The following is a 23,950-nucleotide window of genomic DNA, read 5'->3' as shown; positions in this document are numbered from 1 at the left end:
CCGTGGAATAGCCATGGAATCACTCAAATTTCCGTGAAACGGACACGGATTTCGCTACAATGCAAGTTAATAACAGTCATATCCCAACCTGGTATTTTTACCTATTGGTTTGTGTCCAAGTCATGTGACTTGCAAGGTTCTGGCGGTCAGAACAAAAACATGGCGGACAGTTCTCTCATTTTTTGTGAAAAAATATCAATATTTTGACTTTGTTTCTGCATAAAAATGGATTTTGATTACATTTCTAGCGAGAAATATATGTTTTATTTTCTAAATATTCACTGAGTGTGAATGTACATACTCACTTTGTGGCGAAGATCTCGCCAGAAAAAGACGATCCGCTGTGTTTTATTTTGAAATCTGTTTTATTTTGTAATCTACCGGATGTGCTGTGCGATCCTACCAGATGTGGTGCGATCTCATTGAATCGAGCTTCACTGTAAATGGCCCGGACTCTGCTCTCCTGTTTTAGTTCAAATATCTTCATTAAACAAACATTGTTGTCTTTTTTTAGCATAGATAATATTCATACAGTATAATTATTTGTTAGACAGTGTGTGATATTCGATATATTGGGTAGAAATAGGTTTTCACAACCCTAATACGGAAGAACTACAAAAAGTTTACTGATGTCGACATAAGTACTGAAGAGAGGTCTAGGGAGTTGTAGTTTTTTTAATAAAACAGGGTTTCCTCTAAAATTGGAAGTTCGAAATACTTAATTAGTGGCTTTCCAGGGGTTTGAGGGGATGTCAATCACTTTTTTGGCATCAGACTTTAAATATTGTCTTGTTCAATGGGGGATTTTTTGTTGTTTCAGCATATCCTAAAGCCCCCCACTCCCACCCCTTAGTGACTATGCTCACATTATAGTCCATGTCAACACCTTTCTATAACAGTCGGTCTCATGTCTGTAACCCTTTTTGTCTCTTAGTTATAATCATTTAAATATGCCCCAGGGTTAAGGTTCAAAGGTCAATATCTCAAAGCAAGAATATTATAGAACCTTGAAACTGATATATGTTACTCTCCAGGCCAAGACCGTTCCGTTGATGCATTTGGTTTAGCTCTATGACAAAGTTTTATTTTTTTCAAACCTTGGAAATCTGCCCTAACAGACTTAGATTCCTACAGCCCTTTGAGTGCTCTGAGTGCGAGATGTGAAAAAATAAAGTCCGTGGCTATTTCACGGATTTCTGTGAGACCAGGTTGGATATTTCCTCACTGGTAGCCTTTCTCCTGCATTATGAACACACATTTTCTGTCCCAATAGTGTCTTCTATTCGACCGATATTTCCAGATCAGTGGCTAAAAACACTTCATTTTGCTCCATTGCTTTCCAGGCATGCCAACACCTGTCATGTCCAGCCAGCTGGCCTTATAAAGGTCATTATTCTCAGTGAATAACCGGCTACATTAGATAATTGGTGGTTCAACTGACCATTATTTTCATTACTTCTACATCAGACGTTATCATGACCTAATCTCATCATTTTGTTTACCTCAGTCATCCACTACATTCCACTGTCCCATCTGTTGTCCTATCAGTTTTCTTCCTCAGCCATTCATCACTTATTCCCCACGTTAGTATATCATTTCATATTCATCATATCAAGCCTCATCACATTTATTGCCCAATCTTCTTATTCATCACATAGACAGTGAGAGTCCGATCAATTTAAAAAGTCTGGCTTGACTTCATCTCCCTAGGCTTCATCCATTTTCCATTTTCATCATTCATCACAGTGTTAAAACCCTTATTCATCACCCAGCCTTGTAATACATTACTTATTAATATTGCATAATGACACAGATTCAGATTTAGCAGAGAAGAAGCGGCTATTTCTCTCCTGCACATTTTCTCTGCCATCCCCTCTCAGATATCAGATTGTTCTCCCTGCTTTATGTCCTGATCTCAGTTGAATATTTTACATACAAAATCTTCTTACAGTTTATTCAAGCAGCATAAACTTATGTAAGTCTGCGTCAGCCCAGTAACTGCTGGCTTTATTTAAAAGGTCGTGTCTGTGAATGCTAAGCCTTTACGCAGGAGAGTTCCCTCCAAACTCAGTTTAATGCTCAACTGAAATTAGTTCCCAGATATTAAAACATCAAGGCTAAGCAGTGGGGACGACACAGCACAGCAGGTGTTACACAATGTTATCTAATCTGAGGAATTATGTTCAGTGTAAACTCGGAAAGGGCAGATTAATGTAACTGTGAGAAAAGTAAATTCTGCTCTAAGTGTATATGAAAGTATCCAAACTAAAGGTCTCGGGACAGAGGGTCCTGTGTGCTGTAAACATTGTTAAAAAAAAACGTTGATGTAAATGTGTGATTTGAGGTTTGGGCTTGTAAATAAACTTGACTTCACTGGTGATATTCTACTCCATTTGTAGTCTTGAAAGAGGGTTATGAAAACTTTACTCTATTATTGTCCTTTGTCACCTATTGCCTTGTGGACTCCAGTTTTGAGGCCTCGAGTTGAGCAATTTCTTGGTTTATGGCCATTATCATATATGTTTTTTGCAACCAGCATAAAGCCAGAACAGATCAGGAGCTGGAATGATGCTAATGCTATTGCAAGCAAACTAGTTAGTTTAAAATGAAAGCATATCCTGCTTTATCGTCTAATTTACTGTAAATGGGACCAAAATTACAGAATGAGAAAACTTGAAACTAGCGATTGAGACCACTAACACATTAGGAAAATGTTTACTGATGTAATAAATCAAGTGAGAAGCAGCTGAACTTTCTCGTAGATTTCTAAAAAAATTCTGACTTGTTGTAATTAGTGGAGTCGCCCCCTGCTGGCCATTAGATAGAATGATTTAAGGCTTAATTTCAGTGCTAAATGATTATTATTTTATTTTATCCTGTGTAGTGTATCATAGCGGATATCAACCTGACCTAGTAGTGTGTCTGAATGTCTCAAGGAGGACATGATGAGTGCTTTTTCCTTCATGTGTGGTTGGAGGATGCATTGAACAAACTAATTTATTTAAAGTGAACTTAACACCCGGCCTTTAGCTGTTCTTTTCTGTAATTCAAAACCAGTACAGTAGCTTAAAGCGGAAGACTTAAAAAGTAGAAAACAAATTAAAGCAGCATTTTTAGCAATATTTTTGCTAAAAAATGGATTTGGACAGTGGCGGTTCTAGACCAGTTTTACTGTGGGGGCCAAGGAGGGGCCAGTGTTTAATCAGAGGGGCACATTAAAAAACGTCAAAAATTATATTTAAGCATTCAAAACCTTTATTTTAGCTAAAAGTCTCATTTAAGTATATTTGGAAGAACTACATTGATTGAAACAATGAGACTTACCAACAATAACAACTATTTTTGTACGACAATGACATTTCTCATTTTTGTGCATTACTTTTTTTTATTTTGAAAGTGCAGAACAGTAAGAATGAACTTTTATCATACATACACAAGCTTTTATTGCACAATTCAACCATTATACAATGTACACATTCTGGGTTCATTTTGTGTACAATGAGATAGTGTTTGAACAAAAAATAGGTAAGAATTGTTCTGTCGTTCATTGTTATAAATTGATCATTTTATTATTAATTTGACACAGGGGCCACAGCAGGGGCCAAAGGCTTCTTCACAGGGGCAGTGGCCCCTGGAGGCCCCTGTGTAGAACCGCCACTGGATTTGGAACATATTACTGAAATACAAGTTTTTGGAACTTATACTAGTTTGGAAAGTATCCATGGAATTGTTTAAACTGTTTTGACTTTATGTTTTGTCTCCATTGAAATCCAAAGTATCCTCCATGAAAAAACAGACTACAAGCCTTTCAGAGCACATCTCACACCTACAGGTTGAGGATTTGATACTCAAATGTTTAAACAAGAGGAAGAGAGGGGCAGGATTGCCATATATAATGGTCTTTATGTCCACCTACAGTACCCACTGGTTGAGGACGAGGCCAACAGGGATGTAAAGTAGACAGAGTTTTATTAACAGAAGCTGCAAGGTTTCTGGCATTTACTGTGAAGCAGCAGCTGCACGTTAGGACACGGCACATTAGCTAGTAATCTCATAAAAAGTGATTTTTCTTTTCATTGTGACTTTAAACACCCAGACCATCCCACTCAGTCTGTCAGGAGCCTGCAGCTCTGCTAACAGAAGCCTGTCAGGAGGCTGTGAGCTGTGTGCGGTGGGCGGCGGCAGCTATCAGCTCCTATCATCTCGGCCGCTCAGCACAGTTTCACAGCTGCTGCTGTTTTGCCTCGTTGCTCCTGAGTTTTATATCCACATGAGCTGGTTTTCTTCTCTGGCCGGCCGGTCTGTGTCTCTGTCTCTCAGGTGAGGTTCAGGTTGAGCGTAGCTGAACTCAACCCTCCTCTCTTTCTGCAGCCGAGGACAATAAGCTTTACAAACACGCCCGGGCTGCTGCTGCTGCCTCTGTGATTTTGATAAAACATTCCTGCTTAGAGTCAACACCTCTGCTGGAAATGATTTATTGCATCATTTCTGTTCTTTAGTAAGAAACATAGTTGTGTAAGGGCTTCTTATATCAGGTTTCCACCAGGTAACCATGGCCCAGTGAGAGGAATACACAAACATCTTCAGCACATTCAGGATGACACTTGAAGTACTGAAAAGGTACTTTTTCTTTTGAAAAGGTACTGAAAAAGTCCTTCCTTCTGCAATAACACTATACAATTCATCTACCTCTACCAGAACCAACATTACTGAGATGCACTAAATCTACGCACGACACTTTGCTATGTTATTAATATGATTACTATTATTATTATTATTATTATATTATTATATATACTGTTGCTGACATTACTATTATTATTACTATATACTGTAATATACTACTATTATTATTATACCGGCCTTATTATTATATATCATATTATTTAATTTATAATTATTTTAATTACATGGGTTACAAAAATCAGGAGATAAAAATTTGAGAAAAAAAGAAACACTGTTCTGCCATATAAATGACAAGAAAATATTTTATAAATGCCGCATAAAAGATTTTACCATTAAATATGACAATAAAGTTTTTTTTTTTACAGAAAAATAAATAAAAAAATTACAGTGACGCTTGTATATATATATTAGAGTATATTTTTACCACGGTGCCACTGAATTTTACAGTAGAGTAATGTTTTGTTTTAAAAACAACTGTAAAAATACTGTTTTGGCTGATATATACATTTACATTTACGGTGTTTCATTGTTACTGAAACTGAATTAACCCATTTATCATTTTATGGTCTTTTACTGTAATGGTTTAGCAGTTTTTCACTGTAAAATCTACAGACTTTTTTTTACAGTGTAGTGTGTATTCAGGGAGTCAAAGATTAATAGTTTAAGGACAACAATGGAGCTCTTTGGCACAGAGGAAGGAGATATATCAGGCCTCAACACACATGCCAAACCTGTTAGTAGATCCTTTCACTGTTGAACTAACTGAAGGTCATTTAGTCTATTAAACAATTATAACCTATAATGTTCTCACCTTGGAAGAATCTGCCTCCTCCTGCAGGATGGCCGCTTGCTTAAAAAGCCCATCTTTTAATTCTCTCCGTACGCTCGGCTACCTGAGAATGAATTACCACGCTGGACATTCATCAAACTGACATTATTCATATTCATCCTCCCCTCTGCTGGCACGCTGCCGTGTCCAAGACTAATGCTTTACATTAGAGAGAGGATCCACTTTGAACCATGACTGCACCGACTCAGAGAACAGACACTGATTGCTTTGTTGTTTTTGTCTGTTTTTAGGATGAGAAGAACCAGGTGCTGACCACCAACATCTGGCTGCAGCTGGTGAGTTTGTTCTTTACTCTGGTGTCAAAATCAGTGTTCATGACTCCCAAACAACAGTTCTGTCAGGTTTGGGCAAAAAGGAGGACTCAGATGCAGATAGGCAGCAGTAATGACAGGCTTTATTTTACTGACTAGATTTCTCTTAGACAGAAATGATAAATCAACAAGCTATGAAAATCTAAAAGGTCCGAAGACACACCAAGAACACAAAACAAACACAGAACCAAAAACGCTCCCGAAAGAGAAAAATTGACTACTCTGATCTTAACAGGAAATACTCTATGAAAATTTAGAAACAAAAAATCACTCCGAAGAGGAAAAGCACACAAGCTATGAAATAATCTACTCTTATCTATGTTACAAAATTATCAAACAGAAAACGCTCCAAAAGGAGGAAAAGAAAGCTACAAAAATGACTCTGACTTAGAAAATAAAAAGAAGCTAACCAGAAAACTATGAACAAAAAAATCACTCTGTTTCAGAGGTAAAGTAATTCAGAAAATAAAACTTGACACACTTAACTTGACTCAATGCAGGACTGTGAACAGGGCTGGAAGCAAACGACAGGACGACGAAATACTCTGGCAACATGGACAGGGGAAGACAAAGGGTACGGTCGAATAGTCCAAAAAATCAGCTCCTAAGTCCTTTCCTAACCACTTTTCCTTAACCTCAATGGAAAACGTCACGAGGTCAAGGAAAGATGAGAAGGAGAATTCATGAGGAGTTAGGAGAAGACGATCGCGGTGTTTAGAGAATCCGACTGCACTTACACTTAGTCTACGTCATCACGCGACGGCGAATGTTGATGACGTCGAATGCCGGTCGGCCTTATATGCTGCTACCGCAAGGAATTGTGGGACGGCATTACCTCCTTTCCTTTCGTAAAGGATGGTCCGGTGTATCCTATGCTAAAGGAGATACTAAAGGAAGCATTGAAGCTCCTTTCCTTAACAGTTAGAGAATTCGAACAGCTCTTATCATGGCGGCTACGATAATACTTCCGGGTCATTTCACTCAGTTAGGAAGGTTCCTAAGCAAATTTGACTATTCGACCGCAGCCAAAGACTATATACACACGGGGAGGGGAACACAGGTGGAAACAATCAGGAATCAGGGAAGACACCAGACCTGACACAGGAGGAAGGGCAAGTGACCTGAAACAAGAGGGAAGTTACTTTTCAAAATAAAACCGTAAAATTCACAAGACAAAAAACCCAAGACAAGACATCCCTCACCACGGTGTGACAAGTTCCTCTTTTCTGTCCCTCCTCCTCATCCTACATTCAGAAGAACTCTCTTTATCTTGTCAATCTTTATCTTCTTATCTGTTGTTCTGTTGCTTCAGATAAAATACGTATTTTATCTCAGATCTTGGTGAAACTTACTGAACCAGCTAGCAGAGGGCAGTCAGGACACTGCAGGCATCCGTGTTGTGCATTTCTCATAAGCAACATTTCCTGAATATTATGGGAAATTTCCATAAACTTGAGTCTTTGCAGCAATTCCAACACTATGTCACTGTGCTGGCAGCCTGAAACTTTGTGTCAGTTGTGGGGAATTGAAACAAAAGTCACATTTACACAGTCCTATCTGGCCTGAAACTACATTTTAACCCATTGAGGCCTGAAACGCCTGTAAAACCTCTGGGCGATTTTAAAATAAGCCCCTAAAATCTGAAGTTTTTCTGGAAATTCAACAGAAGTGTCAACGCTTCTACTAAATAATAGATTTTTCAGCCTCTGTAGCAGATAGAAATGAAATTCAGAAAGTATTTGAGAGCTTATACAAATACTACAAAACAACGTATCCGCTTTTCAGGCTTCAATGGGTTAAGAAGAGGATTGGATAGATAACATCAACAGCTAGATTTGTCCGTCTAGAGTCCACGTAGATGTCCACATATTTACACTTTAAGTTTTTAAGAAGTAATCTACATAAAACTCAATTCAAGTCCATTTCATTTATAGCAACACAACACCTCAGGAGTCTTCTGTATCGCCTCTGTGCTTCGACCCTTGCTTCAGTGAAGAAAAACTCGCTAAAGTGGGGAAAAATGGAAGGAACCTCAGAAAGAGCCAGAGTCCTTCTCCTTGTACAGACGGAGAGAAGTTGGCTAAAACCTTCTGCTTAGTTGGTTGATTGGTTGGTCATTATGCTGTCGTCTGGGCAAATTTTCATTGGTTGGAGAATCACTGGTGGAATGCACTCAGTACACTGTGGCTGATAAGGTTACTTAGAAGAGTAGGAATGATTTCAGTTGATTTTTCAGTTGAAGATTTTCTTGGGTAGACTAAAGCCCCATGGAGTAGACCAATAGAATACAATAATTACAATCAGGACGACATTATAGATAGATTGTAGGTATATATTACGAATGGATTCAGAAAGATGCAGAACAACTTCAGTAATGACAGTACTCACTCTGCTCACTCTCACTCTAAGATTCATATTCCCTTATTAATAGGGAAATTCAACCTCTGCTTTTAACCCATCCTTTTTTAACACACCAGTAAGCACATCATGCTAAGGAGCAGTGTGCACACTGTAAAAAAAAAAAATCTGTTTAATTTACGGTAAAATACTGGCAGCTGTGGTTGCCAGAATTTCATCGTAAAAAAATACAGTAAGTGGGTTTTCTACTGTAAATTCAAATGTAAATATCAGCTAAAACTCTAATTTAGACTTAACGTTTTAGGGTAATTGTGTTCTTGTGACATTATGGTATTTCTTCTTTAATTTTACATGAAAAAAAAAGTGCATCCTGAAGTGCACAAAAACGGTTGATGCTGCAAAAACAGCAGCAGCTATTATCAACTTCCTTAAAGCTTTATTTTTGATATAAAATATAATCTGACTGCAGGCTGACTGTGGACGCCTCAGTGAAACGTCTCGACGATTGCACACTAAATTTAACATTATCCTTTTTTTTTTTTTTGTTCTGACAAGGGAAAGTAGGAGATTTTTTTTGTTACTAAATTTAACAGTTTGCCCAAATAACCCATAAGAACCCAGACCTATTTATCCTTAAAGGAAAATTATGGTCCACAGACCAAGTGGACCACATAGAACACATTTATGATGTTTTAATAAACACTACCCTACTACCCCTAAATGTCAAAGATCTGTGATATGACATATATGTCACATTGGGCGTTTATGGAAGTTATGTTTATGATTTTTCTTATTTTAAAATAAATAAACTAGACACCTTTTCTGCTTACAGAAACACAAATTTGCCTTTTTCTTTGCATCTCCACAACATATATCAAAATTGTGACAGGATAGGATTATTTTTTGTTTACATTTGGTCAAATGTACTTAGATTCGAATAAGAATTGTTAAATGGGTTTAAACATAGCCTAGTAACAAAAAAAAAGCTTTTTGAAATTAGCTACTTTTTCACATTTCTGTTTCCAGTCACACACATATTTTGGAGATGTCACTTCTTGTCACAGTCAAATAGTCTTGCTAAGGGACTTCATGAGTTAATGTGAAGCATAAAGCTGAATATGGAAGATTCTAGAACATTCTAGAACACACAAAGTGTTTGTTACACGTGTGTCACTGTGGGTTTTTATGGGATAATATGATATGATGGCGGCGGATGATGACGTGTGGCAGCTTTCCTTGAGAGAAATTTCTAATATCCCATATTAGTCTCTAGAGGCAGTTATCAGTTCTGCACCTTGTACTTTGGTTTCATTTTATCAGCAATGCTAGTGGACACTTGGGAGTGAGTGTAATGATCCATAACTCAGGGTTAATGGATCCTCAGTGGGTGAAAATCTCTGATGGGCCTCCATCAGGCCTCGTTCTGCTGCCACACTGCTCTCCTGGCTTCAGACTACGTTTACATTACAGCAAATTAAACCCGAGTCACTTCCAGCTGTTACAGATGGGTCTATTTGTGCCACTCAGGCCTCTTGGGCTGCTGTGCAAACTGACTCTGGGGGAAAGAAACCAAGTAAATATTGATAATAAATGGGAGCCTGCAGCTACATCATCTCATCCTTCCTTCAGTTCAGCTTCCAGAGAGACTCTGGAGGAATCGCAGAACTCCAGCTCTGGTATTTGACCCAGATAACTTTCCTGTGATGGAGAAAAACTCGATCCAGCAGGCAGAGAACAGACTGCCAACTCTTTCCCTGCTTCCACAAATACTTCATCTTCTGTTCTGCTGCTGGATCCGTCGACAGCCGAACACCTGACACATCCTGCGCTTTGACGCCTTACACCTTTCTGATATCAACTCCTGCTTCTTCTTTGTTCATTTTCACTTCAGTCACAGCGAGCAGCTTCTGTTTGGGCATGAATGACTCCGGTGTGAATGTCAGAGCTAATGGAGAGCGTAGGAATTCATTAAGAGAGCTTCCTAAACCCATTTCATGCAGCTGTCCAAATTTAATTAGGTTTCATATCAGGTCCTGTGGAATGTGTGTTTGTAAAGTGGTGATGCACTAATCCGCCTTAATCTGCTCCTCTCTGATGGAAAGGTTGGTGCCTCCCGGGAGGCTCGGCATTTCCTCTCCACAGCTCTCTCCCAGGACCATCTCGTTTTTTGGCTTAATTTAATTTGGCGTTCGCTTCTCCTTCTCCCTCTCTCCTCCTCCGCTACTCATTGTGTTTTTTTGTGTGAAGGGGATGAATGTCTGTAAGCGAGAGGAAACATTTCTGCACTAAGAGCTGTGTGGGTTTTTTAATGTCAGAGTTACTGCAGCTTTTGGAAGTTTTTCTCTCGGCAAACTAGAAAACTTTGACTTGCTTGCAGACTAAAAAAAAGAATCAATATCAACATTTTTGGAACAGATTTCTACCTTCGGGGGCTCACAAAGAGCTTCTTTATTATAATGGTCCCATTATTTTGTTGAGTATTCTTTTTATTTACAAGCTGTTGGTGCCCAGACGCAGATTACTGAGCACAACAAGACAGGGACACAGTACAATGATGGTTCAAGAGGGGTCCATGAATGGACACTAGAGCAGACTGGTCAGCAGGGGCATAATAATATATATTGCAATATATAACAAATTATTACCATTTTTTCAGCTGCATATTGTTCAAAGGAAAACTTTGGCCACATCTGTTTTATCTCATAAGATGAAGCTGGCAGCCCGTGCACCCCTGGGGGTCCACGCACCACACTTTGGGAATCCCTGACCTACACACATAATCAACACACAGAACACACACAAAAAAAATATGCACTCACTACCGAAAAACACTTGTCCTAAAAGCACTTACGTCCCAACAGGACTCAACTAAGTACATGCCACTTATTCTTGTTTATTCTTGTGTTGTTTCGTGGTCACAACAGCTAAAGCTGTGAGCTGCTGAAATACCTGCTCCCCAGTGGATGAACCATTCTTTGTGAACAAATCTCTCTGCACATTTTGAAGATTCGCATGAGAAAAGCTTGATTTTCCATGGTTTGCTTGATAATAACCAAAATCATTATAAAAAAAAAACATGGAAAATGGTTAGGTATCAGTTCTTAAATTAAACTCTTATGAGCTATTTTTGTTGTTAGCATTATATTTGTCCAAACAAATGTACCTTTAGTCGTACCAGGCATTAAAATGAAAGAGAAATTAATTTCTCTGCTCTTGCTTCTTCTACTGTTTACTGACGGATTAGCCTACAGCAATACATGACACTGCCATCTTCTGATCAAAGTACATTTATGCAGCTTTGTTTATTTGCTCTAAACCAAGTTGATGGAAACAGCCCTAATTCGCATTTTCTTTAATGCAACATTTCAAAATTTAGCTTCAAAATTCACTGTGACTTTAATGAAACATGGCAATTGAAAGAATTTTCATGAAACACCTTTCAATTTCAGTGATCCCTTCTTCTGTAGCTCCAACATAAAGACAAACTATGTCATTTCAACTCCTAAGCTTTTAAGGAACTGAATCCTCTGTCCGCTCCTTGCATGTTTGGCCTTGTTGAATTAAAAAGCCCTCAGAGATCCAAAAATAACCAATAACTCTGTCAGGGAGGATAATCCTGTTAGAAACTACCATATTTAACCGAAATTGTTGAAAGCATTTCTGTCTAGAACTCTCCGTTTAACAGTACTGTTGAGGATAAACCACTTTGTGGCCTTCTGGGATGTTTTTTTGTGCATCTTTCATCTCTTTTGAATCTTTTTTAACTTCATCTCATTGCATCAGTTTCCTTCATAGAGTGCAGGTCTCTTTTGGTCTCATCACGTTCGGGTTCTTCGAGCCTTTGAACCTTTTAAGATGTGAGTCAAGAGAACGCTGACATGCTCACCCTGCTCATTGAAAATACATGTAAAGTCTCAATGTGAAACAGTTTCATCTCACAATTGACATCTGAACTTCTGCTCTGCAATATATATATATATTTTTTTAATTTACTTATTAATTTATTTTTTTGTCACCAGTGTATTCCTAATGCCAGTGTATGTAATTCCTGTATGCAAACATATATATGGATAAGAGTCATGATAGATAATAGTAGTAGTAGTTATAGTAGTTTAAAAAGTGAAATAAATTAACGTTAATCCTAAAAGCTAGGTGGTTACGAGGACAGCATTAAGACATGAAGTAACATACCGAAGTGATATACAATGTTTACGTAAAACGTAAGTTCCATCCATCCATCCATCCATCCATCCATCCATCCATCCTTCTTCCTCTGCTTATCCTGGGCCGGGTCGCGGGGGCAGCAGGATAAGCAGGGCATTCCAGACGTCCCTCTCCCCAGCCACAACGTCCAGCTACTCCTGGGGGACCCCGAGGCGTTCCCAGGCCAGGAGAGAGATATAATTCCTCCACCGTGTTCTGGGTCTTCCCCGGGGCCTCCTACCAGTTGGACGTGCCTGGAGCACCTCTAACGGGAGGCGCCCAGGAGGCATTCTTACCAGATGCCCAAACCACCTTAGCTGGTTCCTTTTGACGCGAAGGAGCAGCGGCTCTACTCTGAGATCCCTCCGTTGTTCCACAGCCAGGACGAAAGCCGCATTGTTCCTCCTGAATCTGAGGTTCGACAATCGGCTGGAGCCTCCTGTCCAGCACCCTGGAGTGAACTTTCCCGGGGAGGCTGAGCAGTGTGCCTGAGTCTTCAGACTCTGCCTCCTCTACGGAGGACGTTTTGGTTGGATTAAGGAGTTCCTCAAAGTGCTCTTTCCACCATCTGACGACATCCACAGGTCGGGTCAGCAGGTCTCCACCCCCGCTGAACACAGCTTGGGCCAAGCTCTGCTTTCCCTTTCTGAGTCACCTGAAGGTTTTCCAGAACGTCTTTGAGGCCGACCGAAAGTCCTCCTCCATGGCCTCCCCGAATTCCTCCCATACCCGAGTTTTTGCTTCAGCGACTGCCGCAGCTGCAGCCCTTCTGGCCGAACGGTACCTGTCTGCTGCTTCCGGAGACCCTCGGCCAGCCAAGACCGAAAGGCCCAGGAGGGGGCCCTGGTTTACCCGTGCTGGGTGAGGTACACCGTTCTTCATGAGTCCGCTTCTTAAGGGTCTTTGAATCGGTCTTGGTCTGGCCCCTCCCCTGGGACCACTTTGCCTTGGGAGACCCTACCAGGAGCTATTGTTCCCAACAACGCAGCTCCCAGGATCACTGGAGCAAACAAACCCCTCCACCACGATAAGGTGGCGATTCTTGGAGAACAGTAATGAAGTTAGTGTTACTTTATATTAATATAACAACCTGCTGCACTTGCTAGAAGGTAGAGTAGGCCTAGCCTGGGTATACCCAGACTGCCTTGCGCGCTCGATTTAATTTCGAACTGCCAAGGGGTCTGGAAACTAGAGGGAGATCTTAGCCCTGTTTTAGGGATCCAATCACAGAGCGGGGAGGGACGGCAAGACGATGACGCGTACTACCCGGCAGACGGAAGCTTGTAGTTTTCTTACGGATCCTGCAGCAGACGCGAAACTCTCTTTAGCTGTAGATGGTGTTTTAAATAGTTTAGAGCGAAAGTTGAAAGGCGAAAGGTCTCTCGGCGGCTCCGCTGTCCCCGGACTGTAGCGAGATCACCGGCGTCACGGTACCGGGGCTAATAGCGGTAGCGCTACGCTACCATTACGGCGTTAGCGGTAGCTATTAGCCCCTCTATTGTAACGCCGGTGATCTGGCTACGAGCCGGGGGACAGCGGAGCCCCCAGAGACCCGCAGCAGCTTGTTTATTGCCCATAAAATCAGTGGATGTGTGTGGCTGAATGACATGAGGGGGAATAAAGCGTGAAAATAAATAATCTTGCAGAAAGCAGAAACTTGAGAAGCAAAGCAGCAAACAACACTCTCTCACAGACACACAAACAACAAACATCCATTTCTGTTGCTCTACTACGTCATCATGTTAACTGATCTGATTGGCTAAGAGCTACCTACAGACGCTTTTGATAGACATTCTAAGCGTCCAATAAACGGCTCCGGAGGATCATAAACCACACCTCCTCTACGGAGAAATACATTGCTCGTTGCCAGACTAGCCCTCATTTGAGAATAGTCTGGTGTTAGCCAGGCTAGAGTAGGCCCCTAACCACCCAAAATGAGATAATAAATGCCCATTTAACATCGATCGAATATTTTTTAATCTGTGAACACAAACAGGTTATAGCTGTTATTCCAGCTCCACTAACAAACAGATTGACATTGTTGTTCCTGAGACACTGGTAAAAAGCAAGTACAACTTTTTGGAAACTTAACAAAGTTAAATGAAAAGCAAACAAGCAAGAATTGAGCTAATCCTGTTTTACACTAACTGAACTTTTACTGTCTGGAATCTGTGGGCATTTTTAATGCACCGAAATAGTCCCATTACTGCTCATACTGACCACAATCAGTGAAATGCTGAGAAATGTCTAATTCGTTTTACTAATATGCTTTCATATTTGTTCTGCTGTACAAATCCAGGTTACTGCAGCTTGTTAACATGGCTTTAAAAAGTGATGATATTACTTTAATTGGGGGGAAAACAGCATTTTTAGCCTGCATGTGAACACACTGCTTCATGTTGAGCGTAGTGACAGAGATGAAAGTGAGACTACTGAATAAAACAATAATTTTATGCTTCTTAATTGGAACTTTTTTTATATAAATTTCTATGAAACATGAAAACATTTCTTAGAAGTTTGCACCCCAGCAGTCATCAGATGTGTTGTTTGGCTGTTTGGGATGTGAACTTCAGAGTCTTGTCTTGTGATTTTTTGGAGGCTTCTCTGCAGCAGCTGTGACAGTTGTGCTTTCAACAAATTCCTCTGGGGAAAACATTTCAGCTTCCTGACAGGAAGTAAACAAGACTGAGGGAGACATGTGCGACCTTCAGCCATCAGCACTCCGAGAGGCTCTGAGATGTAATGAGGGCCGAGCCGGCCACAGGAGCTGCGTATGCAAATGAGACATCGGAACGGTCCTGATGTTTGTTGGCAGCCACTCGCTCTTCTCTCTCACAGCTTTGTAAAGACACACGGCTAACAATGGCTGTTACATAAGATCCATCAGTGTAATCTAGATTTCAGCAGCTGAAATATGGAGGTCAAACACAGAGGAGCTGCTGCTTATCAGCGGCTCTCAGACACTGCTTCTGGACATGTTTACTCTCCTCTCAGTGTTTATGGAGACCGCATTTCCATCTTTTTGTTTCCTAAAATTTTAAATCATTCTGTATTGAAATAAATCTTGAAATGATGCCTCATGCACTTTAGCCAATTGTCTATCTAACAGATGACACCTGTAGGATGTGATGAGAATGAAGAAAAATATGGCCCGATTCATTTATTTTTTCCTTTTTTTTCATTTATGTAACAATTCACATTAATTATTAAACATTGCTGCAAATGAATTAGCAAAAAGTTTATCAGTCATAGTCTCTGGACAGATGTGACTTAGTTTCTGTAAGAAAACAATAACAACATAACATCTAATGAAGAACTATAAGAAATGAAGGGGAGAATCTTAATGTTAATAGAAATATGGGTAACACTTTACAATAACCATCTAAGTGATGTTTATAGATGGTTTATAAACCAATTATTAACCATTTACAAAATTCTATACATATTTAATCTTTAAATGTTTTTTCAAACAATTTCTTAAAGGCATAAGAATCATTTTGTAATCTTACATACTTAATATGGTGTTAAAAATGTTATAATGAGTGCAAAACTATTAATGAACTAATAATTATAATGTAATTGTTTGTTTGTGGTAAAGTAACTATCAACTTTCATTAATATACCTTCTATTTGGCATTTTAAACATTAATACATTTTCTATTTACCATTCTAAATGGCCTATATACGGCTTATAAATGATGATTAAACATTAATAAACTATCTGTTTACCATTTATAAATGATGGTTATTGTAAAGTGTTACCAAAATATGACAAGATTAGAACATAATTTAGATTCACAAGACGCTAAAACAATACGCTCTGTGTTGATGCAGGGTTTGTGTGAATGTTACTATTCTGTGTGCTTGTGTTTTTTCTTGCAGTACTGGACAGATTTCTACCTGCAGTGGAACATGTCCGACTATCCAGGTGTGACCAATGTCAGATTCCCCGACAGCCAGATCTGGAGGCCCGACATCCTGTTGTACAACAGGTACACAAGCTCACTGCTGCACACAAAGTCTGAACTCATGAAACTGAACTGAATTTTATATCTGAATTTTCTTGATTCGCTCCTGAATGTTATTGATTTGCTCCTCTAAAGTTCTTATTTTTGTAATGTAGTGGTAACATTAACTGACTACATAAAAGGCAACATTAAATATGAAGGGCCGTATAGGTGAGAGCTAAATAGGTGTATGTAAGAGCTAAATAGGTGTATGTGAGGGCTAAATAAGTGTATGTGAGAGCTAAATAGGTGTATGTGAGGGCTAAATAGGTGTATGTGAGAGTTAAATAGGTGTATGTGAGAGCTAAATAGGTGTATGTGAGGGCTAAATAGGTGTATGTGAGAGCTAAATAGGTGTATGTGAGAGCTAAATAGGGGTATGTGAGAGTTAAAAAGGTGTATGTGAGAGCTAAATAGGTGTATGTGAGAGCTGAAAAGGTGTATGTGAGGGCTAAATAGGTGTATGTGAGGGATAAAAAGATGTATGTGAGAGCTAAATAGGGGTATGTGAGAGTTAAAAAGGTGTATGTGAGAGCTGAAAAGGTGTATGTGAGGGCTAAATAGGTGTATGTGAGGGATAAAAAGATGTATGTGAGAGCTAAATAGGTGTATGTGAGAGCTAAAAAGGTGTATGTGAGAGCTAAAAAGGTGTATGTGAGAGCTAAATAGGTGTATGTGAGTGCTAAATAGGTGTATGTGAGAGCTAAAAAGGTGTATGTGAGAGCTAAATAGGTGTATGTGAGGGCTAAAAGGGTGTATGTGAGAGCTAAATAGGTGTATGTGAGGGCTAAAAAGGTGTATGCGAGAGCTAAAAAGGTGTATGCGAGAGCTAAATAGGTGTGTGTGAGGGCTAAATAGGTGTATGCGAGAGCTAAATAGGTGTATGTGAGAGCTAAAAAGGTGTATGTGAGAGCTAAAAAGGTGTATGTGAGAGCTAAATAGGTGTGTGTGAGGGCTAAATAGGTGTATGTGAGAGCTAAATAGGTGTATGTGAGGGCTAAAAAGGTGTATGTGAGAGCTAAATAGGTATATGTTAGAGCTAAATAGGTGTATGTGAGAGCTAAATAGGTGTATGTGAGGGCTAAATAGGTGTATGTGAGGGCTAAAAAGGTGTATGCGAGAGCTAAAAAGGTGTATGTGAGAGCTAAATAGGTGTGTGTGAGGGCTAAATAGGTGTGTGTGAGAGCTAAATAGGTGTATGTGAGAGCTAAATAGGTGTATGTGAGAGCTAAAAAGGTGTATGTGAGAGCTAAAAAGGTGTATGTGAGAGCTAAATAGGTGTGTGTGAGGGCTAAATAGGTGTATGTGAGAGCTAAATAGGTGTATGTGAGGGCTAAAAAGGTGTATGTGAGAGCTAAATAGGTATATGTGAGAGCTAAAAAGGTGTATGTGAGAGCTACAAGGTGTATGTGAGAGCTAAAAAGGTGTATGTGAGAGCTAAAAAGGTGTATGTGAGAGCTAAATAGGTGTATGTGAGGGCTAAATAGTTGTATGTGAGGGCTAAATAGGTGTATATGAGGGCTAAAAAGGTGTATGTGAGAGCTAAATAGGTGTATACGAGCTAAATAGGTGTGTGTAAGAGCTAAATAGGTGTATGTGAGAGCTAAATAGGTGTATGTGAGAGCTAAAAAGGTGTATGTGAGAGCTACAAGGTGTATGTGAGAGCTAAAAAGGTGTATGTGAGAGCTAAATAGGTGTATGTGAGAGCTACAAGGTGTATGTGAGGGCTAAAAGGTGTATGTGCATAGTAAAAGAATGTAAAATTGTGAATGTGAGAAGTTTTTTCTGTGTGAGAGGGAAGATATGAATTATGGCCTATACGGCCCCTCATAATTTAACACAACTTTTTTTTAATCATCTATTAAATTATTATCTATAAAAACATGAGAATAAGGTTATAAAAGATATAATTTGATGCAATCTCAAATCAAGGTTCACTTATTCTTTAATTCTGGAGCTTTCAATAGCATCACATGCTTTTCTTAGGCAGAAGATACAGCATAGAAATCTTTCTATTACTCTCTGCACTTTTTGGACTTCTTGACGATGTTGGTTTAATAAACAAGAATTAGGCAAAGAGCAGTCTTAACTCAGTACAATCCAGATTCCATAAAAAGCTAGGATGCTGTAAAAAACAGAATTAAAAACACAAAAATGCAATTATATACAAATCTTTTCTACAAGTCTAAATGTCTTGTCTACAAGAAGACAAGACATTTAACCTTCCAACTTGGAAACTTTTGTGTTTTTAAATACATGCACTCCTTCTGAATTTGATGCATTTTGTTATATTTTAAATTTAACACAGAAACTTTTTGATGGGCATCACCAACACAGTATACATAATCATTATTACACATTATCGCTTCAGAGTTTTAATTATTTTTAATTATTTCTCTTGTTAAACATAAATGGATAGCACAGTTGTTAGTCGTGACGGAAACACACTTCTTAAAGTGTTTCTATTGGTTGAAATCTGGATTTTAAAGAAATGAGATGCACAATAGGGTGAGCATTGCACCCACCACCACCCACCATATGGCACCGGGCCTGAAAAATAAAGGAACAACAGGATCAATCTGTCTCTGGTGGATTGAGGATGTTTTAGTTCACGGTGACGTACTCTGAACGAGGCCAAAGACGACTCACTCCGTTTATTTTCATCCTTCAGTTCTGATTCAGTAAACAAGCTAATTCAGCTAATTCCCTCCTAAAGATAGATTCTCTCTCTGTCAGGATTAATACCTCACTGTTAACTCACACATCTGAGACACCGGCTGTGGGAGGTTCTCTGCTGGGTGCTGACGAGCGTTTCAGCTCATTAACGGAGCGGCGTTGAGGAGCGTGGTGTGATCGTGGTGGGAGCGGGGCTCGCTGTCAGAGGGAATATTGACCTGGCTGCCTTTAATGAGAGGAGGCCAGTGAACAGGACCAGAGCCTGACTTTGAATTATTATTACTGGGCATTGGGTCAACTTTACAGCAAACTTACTGTAATTTCACATCTGAGTTCTCTTCTTTTAGCCAACACACTCCTCCAGCCTCGGTGTCCAGTTCACATATCCTGAGGAACCTGGTCTCACAGGAATCCGTGAAATAGCCACGGATTTCGCTTAACTCAAAATCCATGGAATAGCCACGGAATCGCTCAGATTTCCGTGAAACTGACACGGATTTCGCTACAATGCAAGTTAATGACAGTCATATCCCGTGGCTATTCCATGGATATTTTTTCCTATTGGTTTGTTCCAAGTCACGTGACTTTCAAGGTTCCGGTGATCAGAACAAAAAACATGGTGGACAGTTCTCTAATTTTTAGTGAAAAAAATCAATATTTGACTTAGTTTCTGCATAAAAATGGATTTTGATCAAATTTCTAGCGAGAAATATATGTTTTATTTTCTAAATATTCACTCAGTGAATGTACATAATCACTTTGTATGTTGAAATAGCCACGGGATATGACTGTCATTAACTTGCATTGTAGCGAAATCCGTGTCAGTTTCACGGAAATTTGAACGATTCCGTGGCTATTTCACGGATTTCTGTGAGACCATGTTGATCCTGAGAAAAGCACATTTTTGGATGATCAACAGCAAATGTGATGCTCAGATATGAGCTTGTTTTTTTCTAAAAGGTTGGGAGCCAGCTAATTAAAGTACTGCTTATATCCTTTATCTCCTGTTTTCCTGCATTTCTGCTGCATTCCTTGTGTCTCTACTGGACTTTTGAGTCCAATACTGATTCCGATATTTGTAAGAGTAATACAAAACTGGACATATTTGTCAGGCCGGGCTCAAGGCAGGACTCAGACGCAGAGCAGGTGTACTTTAAGTTTCTTTATTAAGGAAGCAGAAAGAGAAATCCTCAGAGTGAAAAACCAAAGAGCTACAAAAACTCCTGAAGCTGAGCTGAGATATATAATAAAATAAAAGTCACTCCAAAAGGAGGAAAGGCACTGGAACTCTATCTACACTAATCAATAAACAACAAATCCTAATCTATGAAAACAGGGATTACTGTCTAACAAGTCTGACAAGGGGAAAACTGACAAAATAAATCTCTAACAAACAAAAGGCGCTCCAAATGGGAGGGACCAAACCTGACAGGGAAAAAGGAAGAATCTACAAAATGCTCTATAAAACCTGGAGAAGAGACTAAAGGGATAAAAATAACTGAACACAAAATCACTCCAAACAGAGGAAAACAAAACGGCTATCGAGAAAAACTAAGAAACTAAGCACTAGCGCTACGCTATAAAGTTACAAAGAAAAATCACTCTTGTGAGGAACACTCAATAAGACGAGGCAAGGCTGTGGTATCTGAAAGAGCACAGGCTGGTATGGTGACGGGGTCAAACACACTGGACCAAGACAAGGGAAACGCAGACTATTGGAACACATGGAGGGAAGGGAGCACCAGGTGAACACAAACTATTGGAACACATGGAGGGAAGGGAGCACCAGGTGAACACAGACTATTGGGACACATGGAGGGAAGGGAGCACCAGGTGAACACAGACTATTGGAACACATGGAGGGAAGGGAGCACCAGGTGAACACAAACGGTAATTAGGGAGACAATCAGACAGATGACACACACGGGGAAGGGCAAGTGACCTAAAACGAGAGGAGAGTTACTATTTCAAAATAAAACAGGAAATAACAAGACCAGAACACAAAATAAGACACAACCTCACCGCGGTGCGACAATATTACAGTTAAAAAGTCCACTTGACAGAGCTTTCTGGTCCACAAACTATGTTAGGGAGCAACCTGTCTTCAGACAACAGTTTTGTTTTTTTTAAACATTTGTTTATTGATTTTTCAGTGACATAACAAAATCAAGAGATGACATTACAAGAGTCAAAACAGTGTCAAGTGTAACAAGTAAAAAAATAATAACAACAATAAAAACAATACATAAAATAAAATGAAATCAGATAAGGAATAACTAATAGTAAGAAGAATTACCAAAAATAAAATAAAATAAAATAAAATAAAATAAAATAAAATAAAATAAAATAAATAAATAAATAAAAATGGAAGCGAACAACAAATACACAGAACAAAACAAAAACACAAATAGGTCACCCACTGCTAAATAAAAGTCTAATAATATGTTCACTTAAGCAGAGATAAATAAAAAACATTCCCAGCATGCTACAAAATCACACAAGAAAAACTCACAACTAGTAGACAATCAGGGTGGCTACTCAGGAATAGCCGTAAAAATCAATCCCTCAACATGTGCAAAAAACGGACCCCAAGTTTTCATACAACAGTTTGTATGATATTTTATGCACATTTTTGGTGCATTATCCTGCAGATGTCCAGCAACATGAATGTTCAATGTGCCTGTGCAAGCACCTTCAGTGCTGACAACCAAAATGACTTGGTTAGGTTTAGGTAAAAACCTGATTTCGATTTAAATAACTATGTCTGTCTGGCAATTCAAATTAGTCAAGTAGCCAAGTTACATAACATGGACCCTACACAGACTTTGTTGCTCTTTATACTACATCACTTGCCTTTATTCCTTTTGAGGTAGTCCTCTAGCAGCCAAATTCAGCCTGGATCAATGAAATATTCAGGTCTTATCCACTTTGTGGCTTTTACTTGCTAAATCGTGGAGATTCAACCTTAAAGCATCTTCTAACATTTTCACAAATATTTGTCAGAGTGCTGATGCCAAAGACACATCATGTTATGAGCTGATTTCGAAATTGCGGTGCTGAATTTAAGCAGGACGTCCAATTACGCACACTCCGAAGGCTGTGATAGGAAGGACTCTGGCCTCTGGAGGACCCGACTCCGAAGGAAGGATCCTACCAAGGAAGGATCCTTGACTTTGGGATACGGCCACTGTTTCTCAACTACTTCAGCCCTACTTTGGCATTTCTGTACTGAAATTTCTCATTACTGACATAAACACATACACACACTATATATGCCTTGTGTTCCTCCTCCTAGTTGAACCTATGCTTATAAAACCTCCAGAAGAAAACATCCAAGAGGCATTTTGTCTGATTAAATCAGAATTGGCTTCATTCACTATGAAGAAACAGTGGTTCTCCTCATCCTTCACCACAGTACTGTTAAACAACTGCATCCCTGTTGAAGCTGCAGCACTCTGCTGAGCTGAACTCCATCTAACCCTCACTCATGAACAAGACACCAACATACTTGAACTCCTTCACACTGCAAAAAAAAAAAAAGTTTGGTGAACTCAAAATTTCAAGGCAATAAACTTTGATAAAATTTTAAGTTGGACAATTAAACTAAATATTTTAAGTTTTGTTTTTGAGTTTTCTCAACTCAACTGTAAGTTGTACGAACTTATAATTTTACATTGTAATAACTTTTAATTCGTACTTCTGCTAACTTCTGCAATGTGCTGAATTGGCACGATTGTAACGCCGCTATGAAATGTCAGCTAATGTTGCGACCACAATTTTGAGTTAGCATTGATACGCTAACGGCTACTCTTGTAGCTGTAACAAGCATTACATTACATTACATTACATGCCATTTAGCAGACGCTTTTGTCCAAAGCGACTTACAATAAGTGCATTCAACCTGATGGTACTAGACATAGACCATAGGAATCGAGTAAGTACATAACTTTAAGAGCTAACTGTCATTGCTAAGGAGTGCTATATGTTAAAGAAGAAAAGAAGAGAAAAGAATAAGAGCTTTTTTTAAATTTATTTATTTTATTTATTTATTTATTTTTTATTTTTTATTTTTTTAAATATATATATCTGTTAGGTGACCATGACTTAACCGAGGTATTGTTGGAAGAGATAGGTCTTCAGCCTGCGGCGGAAGATGTCCAGGCTGTCTGAGGTCCTGATGTCGGTGGGGAGCTCGTTCCACCATTTGGGAGCCGCACAAGCAGCACCGCTAGCATCAGTTAGCCGCTAGCTTTCGCTAATGACCGAATTTCACTGCTTTCCCACATTTCACAACAAAGAAATAAGAGTTAGCAGAACTATTGTCCCTTGTTGTGAACCCCAACTTAAAGATATTAGTAACAACAACTCACCAACTTGTTTTTGAGCAGACAACTGGCTTCCTTTGTTGTGCTAACTTACATTATTGCCCTAAATGTCAATAATTTATATTTCCAAGTTTTACCAACTTAAATCACTGTTTTTGGCCAAAAAATGCAAGTTGGCTTTTTTGCAGTGCACTTGGGACAGGGACTCACTCCCAACCTGAGCGGGGCTAACCACAATTTCACAGTCCTCCTGTTGTAACTTCAGATTCTGTCCTTGAAAATAACAGAGTCTGTGACAGCTGTGTCGTAGTTCAGCACCGAACCAGAATACCAAAACAGCAGAAGCTTGATTCCACATGGCCCTCATCTATTTTTAAACATCAGACAGCTTAGGAAAAAATATCTTATGGTTGTTAACTTTGTCCTTTAAACAGACAGAGATAGACTAACTCCACTTTATATTGCTCACACTGAGAAAAATACACTACTGGTCAAAAGTTTTAGAACACACCAACTTTTCCAGAATTTAATTGA

At 39.2% G+C, this 23,950-nt stretch overlaps 1 protein-coding gene across 1 annotated transcript in view; it reads left to right on the top strand.

The window, feature by feature from the left end:
- LOC131973058 (neuronal acetylcholine receptor subunit alpha-7) overlaps positions 1 to 23,950 on the top strand; it is an 84,472-nt gene that overhangs the window by 18,060 nt on the left and 42,462 nt on the right. The window contains exons 3-4 of the mRNA XM_059334903.1: positions 5,767 to 5,811; positions 16,291 to 16,400. Of these exons, the coding sequence (XP_059190886.1) occupies positions 5,767 to 5,811; positions 16,291 to 16,400 (155 nt within the window). The remainder of the gene's footprint in view (positions 1 to 5,766; positions 5,812 to 16,290; positions 16,401 to 23,950) is intronic.

The sequence above is a fragment of the Centropristis striata genome, chromosome 6, assembly GCF_030273125.1.
Source record: "Centropristis striata isolate RG_2023a ecotype Rhode Island chromosome 6, C.striata_1.0, whole genome shotgun sequence".
NCBI lineage: Eukaryota > Metazoa > Chordata > Actinopteri > Perciformes > Serranidae > Centropristis > Centropristis striata.
This window is presented reverse-complemented; position numbering and strand designations above follow the sequence as displayed.